The sequence below is a fragment of the Dryobates pubescens genome, chromosome 13 (genome assembly GCF_014839835.1).
Source record: "Dryobates pubescens isolate bDryPub1 chromosome 13, bDryPub1.pri, whole genome shotgun sequence".
NCBI classification, from domain to species: Eukaryota; Metazoa; Chordata; class Aves; order Piciformes; family Picidae; genus Dryobates; species Dryobates pubescens.
This window is the reverse complement of record NC_071624.1, coordinates 13,648,359-13,667,002: the sequence shown is the minus strand read 5'-3', so window position 1 is coordinate 13,667,002 and position 18,644 is coordinate 13,648,359. Positions and strand designations below refer to the sequence as shown.

Sequence of the window (18,644 nt, the reverse complement as noted above, 5' to 3'; positions counted from 1 at the left end):
AGACATGTGAAGTGTTGAATGATAAGAAATGTTCATCTACTGAAGTCCAAATTTAATGATCTGTTTTGGTTTCTTTACTGTCACAGATGTCCTCTTTGACCATGGCAAGTCTTGCTGCACTGTTTTCACAGCACTTGTAGCAGCTGGAAGAGGCTGGAGAATATGGCTCCTTATGCAAGTGAAAGGGCTCTGTTCAGACTTCATGCAAGAATTGCCTGTATAGGATTTGTTCCTGCTACCTTTTCTGAACAGCTTGTGGAAGGCAGTATTAGATAACTGATGAGTTGACACCACCCCTGGTCTCTACTCCCCTTCGCTAAAATGAGAAGTAGCACCTCTGTCCCTCAGGTGTGCCACAAGCATAACATGGATAAGGAAGGCACTGACACCTGTGGTGAAAGGAGAAATGCCATAAAAATATTGCAGACAGTGCATGAGTGACAGCTGCTGTGGAGTAGGAGATTTTATTTTCAGTCTTCTTTAACAGTATCATTTCCCAGTGATTTTGTGAGCAGTTCTGCATGTAAGATTTGGCACTAATGCTTTTCTCCCAACCACTGTCTTTGTTTGGCTTCAGGACTGCAGTGCCTTGTTCCTGGTCTGTGTTCACTGCAGAGCACATAATGGGTATTCCTGCTGTTTCTTTGTTGGTACCTTTGAGCAGCAAGAACTAAATGAACCTTAACATCTCCTGGCACAAGATGCCAGTGTCAAGAGCACACATTGCTTGCACCCTAAAGGTTAGTGTGGTTTTAGTGTCTGTTCCCTTTTCTTCTGTAGTGGGAGGTTCTGCTAAAGCCATAGGCAGACAGGTGATTTTTCTGACAGCCTTCTACAGGCAAGCTGTGGCTGTACCATCTGGGATTTTTTTCTGGAGTAATCCACAGGTCCATTGAGAGTATCAGCTTTCAGATACATACCAATGCTGCCCTGCCTTGTCACTAGCTCTCTGCTGTCACTCCCCCCCTGTCATTTCTTCTGTCCACAGCAGCATATGGGAACTTTATGTCCTTTATGCTGGTGCTTATGCTAGTGCCCCATAACAAAAACATAAAGATGATGTAATTTCTACTCTGGTAGCTCTTTTGCTTCATCACGCCACAGCCCAAACTGAAAAATACCAATAGCCAATTCCCATTGTGGTTTATTTGTGTTTATGGGAAGTTGCTTGAGTAATGATTTCAATCAGTGAAAGCTGGCTTTGTTTTTTTCAGAAAGATTGTGCTGTAATATTATTACTACTGCAATATCATTGTTACTGAGGGATGCAGTTGCATGACCTTCAGGAAGAAACTCTGATTCTACTTTTTTTCCCCTTTTTCCTCATATAGAGTTGTATGTGCAAAATCCTCTGGGCTTGACCTCAGCTAGTCTAAATTCCAGCTGTAAGTACAATTGATCAACATACTGAAATAAACATAAATTATAAAATTAACTCTACCTCAGGAGTAACAATGAATGTGTGAAAAATGGTCATGAACAAAGCACCCTCTGGGCGTTGTTTGTAAGCAGAGAAGTATGTTCACATCGTAAACAAGAGGGTAGAAGACCCCCTTGAAAAACCAGCCCTTTATTTCACTTGGAGAAGTAGGTCCCTCCTTTCAGTTCAAGCAGTCAAGACCATTTTCAAATTGAAAAGAGGTTTTGAAAGACTTGAAGCCACAGACAAAGTTTATTATTTTTTTTTTTTAAAACATATTTAAAAATTGCACAGTTATAAATACAGGTAAATAAATACCATTTAATATGTGGAAAAGAACCCAAGGAAGGCATGCTTCCATTACAGTACAAAAATACTACATTAAATGTGGTGCTCTGCAAATAGTAATCTATGTAAAGTTAACACATCCAATATGCACATCGCTCATTTCTGAGGAAATTGGTTATTTTGAACAGCAGTGCAAGGAAACATCAAATTAAAGCATCAGTAAACTACAGGTCTGTGTTTAATATTGTACACAGCTGATAATGCACTAAGTATACAGAGGCAAAGTTACCTGTAGTAAGAAACGACTCTTTTACTTCATATGTCCTCACACTCAAGATTCTCAGTCTGGGTCCATATGAACCTTTGTAAGGGAATGTAAACATTCAGGTGTAGGGCTGAACTCCCACCGCCCACCTCCCTGCGAAGCCTTGCACCTACACTTAACCATCAACACGCCAAGTTAAGTGAGCAATGTGAGTCTGTGCAGCAGCAGGGCTCTTCAGATGGCTCAGGCGAAAGTATCTGCCAGCCCTATCATCTCTTCTTCCCTGTATGTTGGCTTAAAAATAAAGCCAAAAGAACTGATGCAAGATTGCAAAGGTTTTCAGACAGCTGACAGCATCTAGAAGCTGTGCAGAATGCTGCTCAGTTTTATTTTACTCTAGATATGTTAGACTCTGATATATAAAATATATTTATAAATGTTTTGATTTTTTTTTCCTGAATTTACAATAGGTTACTCTTATTAAAAAGGCTATTTAAATGAAGGGTTTAGCCAGTGCCCATGGCATTCTGTAAATGTGGAAGGGGGGGGAAAAAAGATCAAAGCACATTAAGTCTTGACCATGCAAGCTTGCTCAGTGGGCTGTCACATGTGCAAGCATTGGCAAAGTTACAGCAAATTTGAGGAACATTTAGATTCCTTCTGTCTTTCCCATGCATAATACCTGTTGCTTTGTGGGCTGAGGCTCTGTAACTTTCTGTGGATTCTGTGACATGCTTGTCTTCCTTTTTGCCAATGCTTGGTCAAAGTGTCAGTGATCTCTTCATGCATGGCACTCCTTTTCTCTGATGTATTTCATCAGTCCAAACCCAGCAGAACTATAATGAAGGAATCTGTTTGCTAGCCTAGGTGAGGTTTGACCGGTGTATTGCATACCCACCATGGTTTTTTCACAACGTGCTGTGCATTTTGTCTATCACTTTTATCAGTGAATACTCAGTATTGGTATTTTATAGACATTTATCACATAGATTCACTGTACAGACTGCTAAGCTGACAACACTGGTGACCAGAAATCTGTTTTTCAGCTGTGCAGGTTGTTCATGCGAAGCAGCTAATGTCTCATTTTGCAGGTGCATGTTTGGGCAAAAGAGATCTACTACCAATTTATGTTTCACTCCAATTGTCACTGGCTCCAACAGACAATGATTTTAGCCCTCAGGCTTTGCCTCTGTGGCTGCCAGGAATTGTATCAGTTATTATTTCTGTCATGGTGGCTTTTGTGTTATGGGGGCCTATGCTCTAGGGATGTTCTTAGGATCACTTGAATCATCTCTTGGTTTTGTCAGGGTCCTCCTTTTCACCTGGCAGACAGGCCCATGCTTTTTAAATTGTCTCATTAGTTCTTCATGCTTAATTTGATGATCTGAGCTTTCAGCTGAGTTAAGTGTCTGCAGCTGAAATCAGTGGACACAACAGATATTCAGATCATGTGAAGATTTACACCTACCTATTTCAAATACGTCAGCCAGCCACCAAGCTGCCTTCAGAGTTAGTGGGGAAGTTCAAAAAGCCTGGCCATGGTAAGTAAGTATAGACAATATTTTAACTAGTCCTGGGAATCTTTTTCCTCTGTTTTGATGCCTTCTGGCTTAGAACAGAGAAGATATGAAAGCTGCACACATTTAGCTTTTTAATTTTTAAGAGGATACTAAAACATATCTGCAAAAGCTGTTACTACAGTTGTCTCTCCTTAATTAAACACTTGAAGCAAACATGAAATCCACAACACAAAGTGATTTCAAAGGATGGGATTTAAAAAGGGCTCTGCATTTGGGTCTAACCTGTTCCAAATAACATGAGCAACTCAGCTGTTTGGCAGATGCAAAGTGCTTTGAAAACATCCCATAGAAGATACCAATCAATAGTTTAAAAATACCCTATGTGTGGGCCTTTTGCATGCATTCTGTAAACATACACTCAAGTAGTATAGCTGCATGCTTTGTGTTAATATTGCAGTGTGGTTGTTAATATAGTTGCATGCAATATTGTCATGTGAGGCTCTGTGTCATCTGAACCTCCCCCTCAATGTTTTTACAAGTGCTGCAATTTATCAGATCATAAGAAGATACCCTTAGATACAGATAGGTGTTTACCTAAGGGTACATCGATTCTTCAAACTGACATGAACCAGTCTATTGCAACAAGATTTCTAGAGTCATTATGGTTTAAAGAGATCAGCCAGAAGTGAGCCCATTGCTTTTGCTGCATGGCCTCACTCCATAATCACTTTGATTTCAGTGCCTGCTCAGCATGTGCAGCAGCATCAGAGGCCAGCCTTTGTCCCATAGCTGAATGCATGCACATGAGCTAATCCTGCAAAGTGCTGAGCACTCCTCTGAAGAGTACGGACTTCATGTGTTTAGCAGCTTGATGGATCAGACTTGCAGGCTGTAAATATTCATAAAGCCTTGCAGAGGAGAGGGTCAGTCACAAGCTGGGGTTAAGAAAACATTTTTTAATCGCAGGAAATACAAAATAGAAGAAAGATTGAAAAATTTGGAATTAATTACCTGGCAGTGATAAATCACCTCTGCAGAAAGAGGGGAGTAACAAGAATGGGAAACTGGTGGGAGACAATGATGATAAACCATTGCAGCACTCTAATTTGGCATCACCCTATAGCTGCTGTACAGCTGTTATCCTGCAATGTCCCCAAGTCTCCTCTGCTGAAATTGCCAGTCTCTGTATGGAACCACTTCCTCACTTAGACTTGAGCAGCCTTGTGTTTGTGTCTTACCGTTCGCTTCACACAAGTGCTGACCTCACCCATGCAGCCCAGCAATGGCTGTTACTTGCCCATCTTCCTTCCTTGCACACCTAGGCAAGTCAGGGATGGCAGGAGGTTTTGGGTTGGTCAGGCTCATGGGAAGCACTGAGAGCAGGACCAAGATTTCCTGTCTATTACTCTGGGACTCAATCTGCTACTGTTCAGCAGCAGCCTTATTTTTCCTACCACATGCTTGGTTAGAAGTATGAGTAGATGGATTTCCTCTTCAGGGTGTTAATATGCCTCCTCACATGTTACCTCTTGATCTTTTAGGCAGTGTGCTTGCCACTAAATATTTAACACCATGAGGAGGTCAGATCAAAGCTGTATCTATTCCTGTCATCTGCACTGATGGTGCTTGGCAGTGGGGGGCTAAGGGAGATAAAGCCCAGGATATTGAAAAGTCCCCCGAAGTTCCAAGAGCTGCTGAGCAGGACCTGATTAGAGTGAGGTGAGCTCAGTTACTGGCTAGTCTCCCACACAGACCAGGCCAGAACTGATGTCTAGTATGAGGAGATATGCCCCCTACCCCAAGATATGTAACTCTGCTTTAGTTGTTTCCTCATGCAGTATTTTGGTTAGTGATATGTAGTTAGCTGATCACAGGATCCCTAAACTAAGAGAGAACAGCTGGGGGAAGCTCTAAGAGTGTGCACACTCTGTTTGGACAGGCTTTGCAGCCTGCATCCTGCGTAGCTGAATTGCAGCGCTTGGGGTGAACTTGGGGCCTGAGTATCCCCTTGGGAAGCAGAGTTCAGCCCAGGTGACTGGGCTTACACAGTCCTTGTACCAGTTCCCTGGGTGTGGATGTGTATCAGCAGATGAATGCTGTTTTGAGCAGTGCATCCCAGGATAAATAGAAAATGACCTACTTTGTTCTTTTGGGAGAGGCTAGGAGTTATTAGGCTTTCCTGGCAGAATTGTTGTTACATGCTAGAGGAGGTTTAGTGAACTGCTCTCTGTACCAAATGGCCCTTGTCATCCTGACTCTGAGAAATCAATCAGTTAGGTTAGTTTTTTTTTTTTGGTTTGGTGGTTTGTTTTTGGTTTTGTTTTGTTTTGTTTTCTCATTTGAAAGGTATAAAAATAAAGCTCTTGAACAGCTCGTTCCTCTGGATAAGCACTGATTATCCTACACCATAGCACAAAGGATATTCTAGAACTTGTGTGATGGCAGGGCATCAAGCAAAATCTAAGCACATATGCCTTTGCTTTACAGTCTCTTCTCAAAGCTGCCTCCCTTCTCTCTTATCACCTTCCAGATTCAATTGCACTGCACCTTCTGCTCCTGCCTTATCAATAAAGAGCTGTCATCACACATCTCTGTCAAAGCAAAAGAGCAAACTGGCATCAGCAGATATGCTTACAGCAGCCCATTTAGCTGAAGTGACATTCCCAGTCAGTCCTTGGTAACCAGTCCTTACGAGAAAGGTGCAGGACTCAGTTATGAAACACTCGATAGATAAACAGGACTATATAAGTAAACAGCAAATTAATAAAGCACTATCAAAAACTAATTCTGTAGCTGTTTCAGCATCTCTGTCCTGTGGGAAAGAGAGAGGGGTAAGCTTTTTATTTTTTTTTTTTATGAGAATTGATTATTTTTCTTTAACAGTCTATAGTTGGTGATTAGCTGCAGTGATTACACTGTCTTGCATGAAATTTTCCTTTAAGTGGTTGCTCAAAATAACAGACAGCTGCAAGAAACTTTGTTTGTGCTGGTGAAACTGTCCAATTCTCAAAAAGCTTCTTTCTCTAGCATCTCTACAGTTGGATTTTATTTATTTATTTATGTTAAAATCCAGCTGATTGAGCTGGATTTTTCTTTCACTGCTGTTTATAGGAAATATGCTATTTGTGCCAGTTTTACACGTTCCAGTAGTTACCCTGCACATTGAAGTCCTGACCACAGATCACTGCAGTAGCCATCTAATTATACTTTTCAGCCTTCATTCTTTAGGGAAAATATAAACAATGCCAGCAACTGAAAATTACCTCCTTAAAAATGTCTATTGCTGTCTTTGATAGATGCATTCACCTTGAGCTAAATGTGTGTGGCTGTAGCTGAACCCATCCATTCATCGTGTGGCAGCGTGCTGCCCCCAGTACTGTTCCCCATTCATCTCATCAGCGAAAATGAAACTGGGGGCTGTGCATATATATAGACACACATTTTTGATCAGCTACAAATAGTGATGTTAGGATTTAATCAGCTATGATGGAGGTCACTGAGACTTTTGCTACTGCTTGCTGTAGCAGCAGGATCAGATCTTAGTCTCAATACTACAAGCATTGTATAGACCAATTCTTTTCGGGTGGAGTTTTCTCTTGAGCATGGTCTGCAGGCTTGAACTCCTGTGAAGACTTTGTATTTGCAGTAAAGATCTGTGGCTTATTATGCTCTGCAATGACATAGTTCACATACAACATGTATGTGCATGCACATGCATGTATGTGTATAGTACCTGTATAGTACCTGATGGATGCATAATAGAGTAATCTTTCCAATAAATATTGCAGTTTATGCTGTATTTGTATTTCTTTAAACATAAGAATATTGAAAACCCTCTCATCACATTTCAGGAAACAATATTTGGTCCTTTGTTGCCAACAAGGCTATCCTGTACATTCCGTTGTTAGTAATGAAAATAAAAGCATAGCACTATTTTACAGAGAGAAAGATTAAAGTGCATAAGTACATAGATAGGTGCAGATCCTGCTATGAGTTCCTTTGAAACAGACATACCCTGTCCAAGATCAGGAGAGCTGGTTTGAACAGCAACAATTCTAGTGCAAATGACTGCTTCTGCTGCCAACACTTGGCCTTCCCATCTGTATGTGGCCTAGTCCCAGAGGCCTTCATGTACAACGCTCCTCTTAACGTTGCACATGGTTTACAACTTTGAGCCTGCAGAACTGGGCCCAAATTAATCAAGATACCTTTGGAAGCAAAACTTTTCTTGGCTGCCAACGAAAACATATATTCAAACTGAAAGACATCAATTTTACATGCATCTATTTTCAGAGCTGTGTTTAAAAGTGGACCTTGAGAAAATTTTTCAGCAAAGAAACCAAAGGATATGGAATCCACATCGTAGGGCAAAATGATGTCAGCATAGAGCGATGAGCTGCTAAACAGGTTCCCTGGATGCATTGCTTGCCATTCTAATGTGCAATAATGATTATCTAGGTTTGTTCTGGCTATACATTTCTTTGTATAGCTGTGTCAATGGGGAGAGATACAGCCTGCACGGGATGGAGATTCTTCAGAAACGGTTATTTCATCTAGTTCAGGGCTTTGTCAGATTAGTCACAGCTCATTTCAATCCTTTGGAGTTTGGATTTATTTACAATATTTTGTGCTTTTGAACTTTTCCTTTTTGAATGATGTCCAAGAGAATTCCCCTACTGATCTACAGCCATGATCTTTTGGAAAAATGTGGTCATTTGGCGATGAGTCATAAAAGAGTTCTCTGGTACCTAATACAATTTAACCCATTTGTGAATACCTTTTATTACGGTTCTAGATTGAAAGCTCTTAACAGAATGTCTAGATCACCCACATTGGCAGCTTGAAATAGTTCTGGCTGGTCCATCATAGACAGAGCAATTCGAAGTGCTGCCCAAATATTGCCTGATAGAGCAGGATGAGGAACCTGTTGTAGATTCCTGCTTTTTCTTTGCAAACTGAGAGCAGTGAGAAAATTGCTGACAGCCTCTCTGCAGGGGAAACAAAAAAAGAAATAAGCTATATAATTTGCTTAACAACTAGAGCAAAACTTCCTAAAGTTCTGTGTTATTTTACAATGTGGTTCATCAGTCTCTGTATGTTGTTCCTGCTTGATTTTCTTTAAACAAGTAGACATAGCCTGTGGTAATGCAGAGCTCAGTCTATTTGAACATCTGGGGGGATATTAATTGCTGTGTAGCTCTCCTTCATCTTATCTGTTGTAAGATGAGAGTTTGGGACTCTGGAATATCACTCTTGATTCCTGAAGGATGTACCAAAAGTGCTTTTGATGGCATTAGGTACTTGAAGCAGTTTAAATGAAGTTTCCCATCTAAAGGCAGGCTCTTACATTGCTCTTACGAAAACTCAAGCACAGGGCTATGTTTATGTGCTAGAACAATCCTACCGAGTATGGTACGAGTACTTGCTCTTAGAGCTAAAAAAAACCAAAACACTTAAGCAGCTTGCTGAACCATTCAGTGGTTCTGATGTGTAGAATTTGTAGAATGGGAGAAGTATTGCTGCTTTGTTAGTACTTGGTAAAAAGTTTTAAAATCATTAAGATTATGTAGTTATATTCGAAGTCTCCTCTGGAGACATTCAAAACCCATCTGGATGCATTCCTGTGTGACCTACTGTAGGTGATCCTGCTCTGGCAGAGGGGTTGGACCAGGTGGCCTTTCAAGGCCCCTTCCAACCCCTAATATTCTGTGATACTCTGATTGATTTATTTCTTAGCTCCAGCTTTTCACTCCGTAGTTTTGATCCCTGACTCTTTTGTTTACACATTTTTGTGACTTACCTGTATGCCCCTAGGTTGATGCAGCTTATTCCTAAGTTGTATCTGGATCTAATGAAGCCAGGCTGTATTTCTAAAGCACGTGTGTAGGCCTCAACAGCTTCTTCGCTTCGATCCCCGTTTGCCAAGGTTGCTCCAAGACGGTTCCATAAAGTATAGTCCTGGTGAGAAAATGAGTTTTCTGATGCAGGTGTCATAAAGGGAGGTTGTAGCTCATTTTAGCTTGCAAAGTAAGGAGGACTGCAGAAAATAACAGTATCTTTTAATTGACACAGACTGTGATGTTCTGACTCATGATTATAGGCATCTTTATATAACCACTACAATTAATCAGCACAGGGCTAGATACTGGACATGTATAAATCTGCTTCTAAATGAGACTGTCTTGTAATTAACATTTCTATTTCAGGTGTTAAAATTTTAATGGCTGAATTGACATCTCATTAATAATAGCCTGATCAAGAGGGGGGAGGAAGAAAGTGTCCTGTAAAGATAAATGCTTAAAAATGTAAAAGCATAAAATGTACCTCTGGCCGAACAGTTAAGGCAGCGCTAAACGCATCTATCGCTCTGTTAAATTCTCCATTCAGGTGAAAAAGAACTCCAAGTCCTGTCTGCAAGTCAGGGTCTATCATGTCACCATTCTGGTGAGCAGCCTCCAGGTACAAATCCTTGACTTCTTCAAGCAATGAGCTAGACAAGGGGGACAAAAAATATAAATTAAAGTTCTGTCTTAGGGTTCTTTACAAATATCATTAATCACATGGCTGGAAATTAAACCCCTTGTAGTGGAACCGTCTTAAAACTTGAAATTAGGCTTCTTCAGATTCACTTTCAGGTGCTGCTGTAAACATTCTGGAATGAAAAATGTCACCTGTATAATAAAGTTCACCTGCACAATGAACAAAACAAGTCCTTTGAGGAGTGGCTGAGGCAACTGAGGTTGTTTAGCCTGGGGAAAAGGTGGCTGAGGGGAGACCTTACTGTTCTACAACTACCTGAAAGAAGGCTGGAGCAAGGTATGGGTATGTTGGTCTCTTCTTCCAAGTAACAAGTAATAGAATAAGGGAAAATGGCCTCGAGCTGTACCAGAGGAGGTTTAGGCTGCACATTAGGAAAAACATCACAGAAAGGGTTGTCAAGCCCTGGAACAGGCTGCCCAGGGAAGTGGTGGAGTCACCGTTCCTGGAGGTATTTAAAAGGAGTGCAGATGTGGTGCTTGCTGACATGGTTCAGTGGTGGACTTGGTACTGTTTGGTTTGTATTTGAGCTTGATCTTAAAAGTTTTGTCCAAGCTAACCTGTTAAAGTACAGCTATGAACCCAAGTGAGATAACATGAAGGCTTATTAAAACTGTTAAAATTGGATGAGTGTCTCAGATTTAAAATGTTCTTTACTGGCAAAAATAGTTACTCTGAAGAAGACTAGATCAAGACCCCTGAGAAAAGATACTAAAATGTAAGATTTATGTACCCACTGTAGGCTTCATTAAACTTTTTCACTGACCACACCAGATGTCAGGAGAATGAGACCAAAGCAGAATAACACACTTATCAATTAAGCAGAACTTGCATATTTTATTTCTGCTGATCCTAAATTATCTTGTCAACCCAGGGCTTGTTAGCTGAGGGTAAAACATTAAAGTATCAAATAAAACATAAGGTTTGTCTTCAAAATAACAAGCAGTGAGATAGCCCTAGCCTTTTAGTTCTGCAAATCGTGTTTATGCCTTTAACGTCTTTTTTGTGCATCTCCCAGTTCAGAATTATTTATTTCTTGACCTCATGAAATCATGACAAAGGGCTGCCCAACTGATTAATTTTTTGGTTATGTAAAATGGTTGCCAGCTCCCATTACAGGATGCTAGGCTGAAGTTAGATGAAATGACTACACTGTCTCTTTGGCTGGAACTAGAATGGCTTTTAAATCAGCAGATGCTGCTTCCTAATATTTTCAATGAACTGAAGCCATGTCCCACTGCAAAACAGCTATCATTCATGGGTCTGAGAGGCTTGGTTGGGACAGTAGGAAGAACACACACTTGCAGAGCAAGATACAGGTCTGTTATGGATTTCAAAGCAGCTGAAGAGGGAGGATGCATTATGTGGGATATACAGAGGCAGCAGGCAGGGTCAGGAGAAAGTGGTGGGAGTTGGCAGGAAGCATCTCTTTTTAGCTTGCCTTGTTTTGGCTTGTTTTTTAATTTCCAGGGATGGCATAAGATACAGCCATGAATCAAACCAAATGTCCTGTGTTGGCTTCCCACTCCTGCCACTAGAAACATTCAGTCTTCCATCACAGGGAACAGACTGGACTTCTGCAAAGTAAGGGGACCCTGCATGCACCATAATGTCCAGTGACATCATTCAAACTTCCACCATCAGGATTTCCACTACATTTACCTTTCATCTGATGTCTTGGACATTCTCCTCGTAAGTGCTGGGGACCCTTTTTTGCTTTTCAATATATACTTGTATTTTGGGTTTTGCTTTATCCAGTTTCTTAGAGACTGATAGGCTTCTTGTTGGTGGCCAGTGTTAGTATAGCTCACAGCCAGGGCCATCAGAGCTTTTAGGTTGTTTGGTTGTAGTTCCAAGCACCTAAGTGCAGAAAATAACAATATATTGAGGTATTTTTTTCAGCCAAACACAATTCTTGAATTCTTCCCCAAAAAATCTGTGTTAAATAAATGAATAAATAAATCACTTATCCAAGTAAGTTCTACCCAATAATACTTTTAAAGGAGAAACTCTGTCTTTTTCTCCTGTGGTAAGGGTGTTATGTATATAGACACACAGGCATGCACGTTGCTGTGCACACATGCATGTACAGAGACACGTGCACACAAGTTTTGCTTTCATCCTTCTGGTTATGAGTAAATGTTGGTAGAGTCATTTTTCTTTACAGTATTTCTCTAGTAAACAAAGAGAAGTTTTACATAAATTCAAGCAAACTATTTCAGATAGTTTGCAGCTATACAAGGAAAGTATTTTTAAACAAAATTTCTTCCATCCCTATGACCCTTCTCAGGCATCCTGAATTGTTTTCCTTTGATAAAGCTGGAGCCAGTCAACTGGAGCAGTGTTTCTGCAGTTACATTCTGGAAACAGAACCTAATCCAGTTTGTGAACATCACTGTTTCTTGTTTCAAAACTGTGGGGCTCAGCAAGCCCTGAATCAGCCAACCCCTTGGGTTTCTACCCAGGTAAGCTAATAAGTTACATATAAATGCATGAGAGTATCCTTTGGTGAAATGACCTGCGAGTTAACATTGCTAATGCAATTGCATATGGAGAGGGTATGTGCTTCCAATGAAAACATAAAAGCCACTACAGAAAGGTAATAATAGTGCTGATATTTTGGAACTGACATCTCACACCCAAACATGCTGTGAGCTTCACATCTCCATCAACCTACAAATATTGACAGTTTAGTATTCAGCAGCTGAAGGGAGCTCGTTGCAATTAAGAAAACCTCTTCATTAAAGGCCAGACTACGGAAAATATGCAAAGCAGCTGGAATATCAAGAAGCACTTTATTTGCATTATGCCTAATTCATGTTTATCAGGCCATTTAACTTCTCCCTTTTTTTTTTTGCAATTACTTGAATTGTTACATTAAATATTGAACTTAGTTAATAAAGCAGAAATATTAATCATTACTCATTCCTCTGAAATAACCGAGAAGATTTCTATACCTGTGTCAGTGCTTTACTTTGTTTGAATAAATGCTTCATGTTACCAGGTAAGTACATTAAATACACCTAGGCCCCCATTACCTAATCCTCATCCAACCCCTTATTTAGCAATTATCTTCATCTACCTTTGGAGGGCGACAATGGCTGCCTGCTCATTTTCATTCTCTGCCTGTGCTATGCCCAGGAACTGCCAGGCCTGCAAAAATAATCATCATAATGTTATTTTGCTATATACCAATACTAAACTGCAAGCAGAGTTACAGCTAATAGCACTGTTAAGCAGCAGGGTGAATAAAAATCACAGACCTCTCTGGCACTAACTACAGATTTTCCTACAAGGTGCATACCAACAGCACAAATCAATGCAGTTTTGAGCATCTTTGGGCCCGTGATTGCAAAGGTGTTCTGTCAGTGTGTGATCACATGCTGATTGCTTAAATTTGAGCTACTGCACATTTTAGACATTGCCAGAATTGTATGGAAAACAGTGAAAAACAATTATGAAGTTGTAGAGGTTTAAGGGATTCTGGAGGGTCTGAGGTCTCTGCTTTTTGAGATCCTGCTGCTTAATTCAACGTGGCAATAGATTCAAAGAGACCTAGATGCTTACACTGCACATATTTTTCACGTTTCACAGAAAATGGACCTTAAATATACACTCACTGAAACCATCAACATTGCAGAAATGGATGCAACTTTAAAATAGCTGTCAACATTTTGTTAATGTTTTGAAAACATTAGGAAAACAAGGGGGAAAAAATATCAAAATATTGTCTCTTCTGAATGCTTTTAAAGGACAATTTGGAAATTGCATAATTTCCAAAACTTCATCTGATGAAGAGGTCACCTTTATCTATTTCCAGGCATACACTATTCCAAAACTGCCGTCAGCATCCAATCTGTTTCAGTCAGTTAGGACTAACCAAGGTTTGGGCCTTGAAATCATTCCATCACTGCATGCTAAAGGGAGTCCCCTTTTTCTTTATCAGTAAAAGCATGAGTGAATACCTCTGCATCATTGGGTTCCTGTAAAATAGCAGCCTCCAGGTATAAGATTGTAACTGGCAGGTCACCTTCTTTCATTTTTTTCAGTCCTTCCTCAAAAGCACCAGGCCAGTCTTTGAAGGGATTCTCAGTATGGAAATAATAACCCTGCAGAAGAGAGATAATGGACCCGTGATGAAGCACACTGTAGCAAGGAATGGCAAGTCTGTAAAATTAAAATGACTCACTGTTTTCCAACTGGATGTAAACACACTTTGTCTCTGTGAAAAGAATATGAGCTCCCCTATGCAATTCCAATGACAAGTGTTAAAAAGTCAGCATTGCTGGACATTTGTGATTCTGACTCTCTTTATTGTTACTTAGCTCTGAAGTTCTATTTACTGGTACTCGTGTTGAGCCCTCCTGCTTCCATCAGAGAAAAAGGCAACAACTCACACTGCCTGCAATAACAGCAGAACTCAACCTAGCGTGAGCCCATAACATCCAATTTGATGGTAAAGAGCAAACATCAAGCAGTTCGCTCCCTGCAGTGCTTGTAGCCTGATGTCTGTTGAGTTAATACCTGAAATCTTCAATTAACCTTCAAGACACAGAACAGTTTTGCAAGCACCTGTGTTTATTTTAGCATTTCTTTTAATTTTGCTCTTTTCTGTCACTGCAGTATAAAGGGTGTGTGCTGATATCAGCTACATAGATCAAGATGTGCAATTGAGGGAATGGAGCAGAGACAATCTCTTATTATTTCTGTCCTCAGCAGTGTTTGAATGTAGCAGCCTAGATTTTGCAATTTGATGCTCTTCCTTAAGTGCCAGTCTCTGAAAGTGCCCAGAATCCAGCATTTGTCTTGTGCTCCATTCAGCAGTGTGCAAGTCTAGATGTATCTCACTGTGGCAAAGGCTTTTAAATCTACCCCACCCACAGACACTTAGAGCAGGATGAGCTCTTTTGGATAAAATTAGCTTCCATGGCCAAAGTATTTTTATGGATTCCCCTGAACAGCTGAGGCTCATCTCAAAGTTTCACAGGAAGGCTGTACTGTATTAAAAACTTTGAGTTACCTTCTCAATGGTTGAGATTGTGACTTGTCCTGGTGCTTCCTGGTTCTCTGAAATCCAGTTTCTGCGAGCCATTTCTTCCCATTCTGCTTGCATTTTATCCCAAAACTCTGTGTCTGACTGAAAGAAAAAGAGGGGGAAAGGGAAGAAAATGAACAGAACTGTAGTTAGTGGCTAAGCTTTTAGTTTTTATTTCTGCCAGTGGTCTGAGTCTGGCAATTTTGCTGAGCTAATTAATTCTATTAATAATCTTACTGACTGAAATACTACAGCTCCTACTTGGAATTCCATATAATTAAATTTAATCTCTTATATTGGAGTGTATTTTGTCAACAGAAAACTCTTTATCTCAGAGGCAGCGTATGTTCTGCGTGAAGCAGGATTTGCAGCAGCTTACACTGCATCTTGTTGATGCTAACAGGAAATTTTTGCATAAAACTTGAAGGAAATGAATGCTGCTAGTGCCTGGCCCAGAGGGAAAAAAACCACCACCCACAAAACAAACAAAACAAAACCCAAGCAAACAAACAAATCCCCCAAAAAAGCAACTAAGCAAACATGCTAAAGAATAACAGTAGATAAAAGAGTTTTAAAGAGAACAAGCAACCCACTTTGGTATTTCAGCATCATTTTCAATTATGTAAAAGAACAATGGCAAAGCTCAGACAGACGGTGTTTGCACAAGGGAGTTAATACAAATGGGGCTTTTTGCCACAGTGGAGAAATCCTAATGTTTTATCTTACACTGTGCTGGTGAGAGGAATCTATAAGAGATGATAGAATTGTGCAGTAAGATGCAACTCAAAGGTGATGGAAAAGTGCATAGAAAGAGAAAGAGAAATGATGAAACAAGAATGAAATTTAGGATGTGTAACGACCAGAAGGAGGGAACCACTGTGTCTACTTGAAAATGATTCCAAGAAGCAGAAGTAGGATTGAAAGAAAAAAATTAAAAAGAGGGGAGAATCCAAGTTAAGGTGCTATTTTTTTCAGCCTCCACACATTAGTCATAAGCCCCCAAAAGTAGTTCCATATATGCTCAGCTCTATGATCTGCTGCAAAGTTCTCCAGTTCCTACATGATTATGGCCAGAACTTCAGGGAACTGACACTGGGGGGGGCACACAGTTTCTCAGCTTTTGTAAAAAAACCCAGCACAAATAGTTCTACTAAGGGTTAGCAGAACTGGTGGACAACAAAGTGCTTAGGAGGCATTATCTACTGGTCCAAACAGATTTATCTGAACCTTCACTACAGGACTGACCATTTTGCTTGCCGCTCCAGGCATGATTTGGAAAAATGGAGCTAGTTTGCATGACTTCCTACAATCCCCCTTGGTAAAAGAAAAGCAAAGACTGTTACTGTATCTAGAAAGAGTCAGTTACGAGAACATTGGAGACTGGGTGTGAAGGATTAAGAGGACTTGCACTGGCTCACAGTAGGTGTGGCTGCTGTACATTATAAGCCTCTTTACAAGTTGCAAGGTACATTCCCTCTCTAGAAATTTAACAGGCAGTTCCTCGTGGCTCTCACTGTAGCATGTGCTTCCTGATATCCAGCACTTTCTCACAGGAGACTCAGAATTGTCTGAATGATGTGACCATTGAGTCTGTGAAGGTCCTTGCTATGGTCCTCTGTGGACTAGGGAATGAATGTGAATCATAAACTTCTGGAGAGGAGATGTCACTCTTTGTAAGAGGAGGGAACAGAACTTGACAGGTCTATCATGTAACAACTTCTGAGGTGGCAAAATTTGCTTTCATTCCAAATTTGAAGGAAATACAGTGTTTTAAAGAGTTGTGAGATTGTGCTGAAATGCTGTTTAGGGTTTGAAAAGGCCAGGCTAATGAATCAGATCACTTCCTCTTTTATCAGCCATGACCAGAGGCACTTGAATCCCTCACACTATCCTATTCAACAGATGACTGTATCAGCTGGTTTGCAGTCAGTGTAAGTCTGTGCTTCGTTGAAGAAAAATTACTTGTCCACCTCTTTTCTAGCAGTAAGTTTGAGATTCAGGATAAGGCAAAGGAGTGGAAATTTCCCTTTCCTACAGATTTATAGTATATAAGGCTACCAAAAAGTAATTCATAATCCCTTTTTAAACAGATTAACTTATAGAACAAATGATACCCGGATGCATACAAGTCCATATTAGAGTTTTTGCTTGTATTTTCCCCACAAAAATCCCTTACAAACGGATAGTTTGGAAACATAACAAATCACATTTCTGCAGATCATAAACAAGCTTGTAATTGGGTTTAGGTCTTAAGTTCAAATTCTACTGTTTAATTGTTTATTTCTAATTCACACAGATGTTCACTGTGTGCATACTGTGCTTGCAAAGCTACTGAATTCCTGTGCATTCGAGTAGTCATGCTTGATATCTACCTACAGTGAGTCAAAGGTGGAGAAAAAGTGCAATGAGAAGACCTGCTTTGCTATACATTCTCTCAACTCATCATATGCTACTTGGAGACAGGCCAGGACCCAACTGTTGTTTTGCAACTATAAGCAAAGATTTGCTTAGTTGGGCCAAATGGGCGTAAGTCCCAGCTACAGCTTTCAAAGTACACCCAGCACACAGGGTTTCTGAAACTGGTATGGCAAAGCTGCTCCGAGCAGCTGGATCATGCACAATTATAGAACCTGATAAAATGCTGTGATACTGCCATGGGAAATAACAATGTCAACAGCAGAGCAGATTAATTTTCTTGAGGAAGAAGACCATAAACATTACACAGTCTTTGTTAAAGGCTTGTGTTCATTTCCGCTGTTGTTGGGAGCAATTTTTACATTGACTTCAGTGGCAGGAGGGTTAAATTAATATTGAGTGTTTCTGAAAACCTGGCTTTGGATCAAGGCTCCTAGATCTAATTTTAACTCTCTTTGCTGTGTGACTGGTGCCAATTACCTCATTTCAATGTTTTTGCTAGCTTAATGTTGGAGAATTGCTTTGGAAGTACCACAAGTTTTCAGACCAGTTGAACCCATTTAACACATTCTCAGATCATCTGCAGCAGTTAAGTGGAATGACAACCAGGAAAAATGTTCCTACCATCTGAGTACTTCCAAGCAGAATATTCTGCGTTTTGTCAAAGAGATTATTTTTACTCATATTATAGCAAATTTGCTGAAGCAGTTAAATAAATGGGAGGCAAAATATTTCCACTGATACAGTGAAAAGCAGTGGGGGTGCACTGATTGAATATTGCTGGCTAATTTCTAAACTTACCTCTTGTCATAACTTTTAGAATAGAACTTTTCCTGTTCTGTACTGCTAAAAACGAACTTGCAATCTTCCCTTTTGACCAATGCATAAGAAAGAAAGGTTCTGTGGTTGTTCTTTCTTTGAACTACTGCATCAACATACTCTTCAATGTGAAAGACACAGTGACTTTAACCTACATGCTAGTTATACAAGATCTCCTTAGCTGATATCTTCTTAAATAAAGTTTGAAATATGCCTTACTAGTGAGGTTTAGAGATTAAAAAAAAATATATATCCAGGCAAAGATTCCCATTGTGATTTGGGAGAGTACTAAATAAAATGGCTTTGGATGACTCAACCACCTAGTTCCCATTTTAAAACGTAGTT

General features: G+C 40.1%; 1 protein-coding gene across 6 annotated transcripts in view; it reads right to left on the bottom strand.

The window, feature by feature from the left end:
- Positions 1-5,808: 5,808 nt before the first annotated feature.
- Positions 5,809-18,644, bottom strand: part of PEX5L (peroxisomal biogenesis factor 5 like) — a 123,214-nt gene continuing 110,378 nt past the window's right edge. For all 6 annotated transcript variants that reach the window (XM_054166312.1, XM_054166315.1, XM_054166313.1 and 3 more), the window contains 7 exons: positions 15,051-15,167; positions 13,996-14,139; positions 13,113-13,183; positions 11,693-11,890; positions 9,818-9,983; positions 9,294-9,451; positions 5,809-8,481 (listed from right to left, as the gene is read on the bottom strand). In XM_054166312.1, the coding sequence (XP_054022287.1) occupies positions 8,277-8,481; positions 9,294-9,451; positions 9,818-9,983; positions 11,693-11,890; positions 13,113-13,183; positions 13,996-14,139; positions 15,051-15,167 (1,059 nt within the window). In that variant the 3' untranslated portion in view covers positions 5,809-8,276. The remainder of the gene's footprint in view (positions 8,482-9,293; positions 9,452-9,817; positions 9,984-11,692; positions 11,891-13,112; positions 13,184-13,995; positions 14,140-15,050; positions 15,168-18,644) is intronic.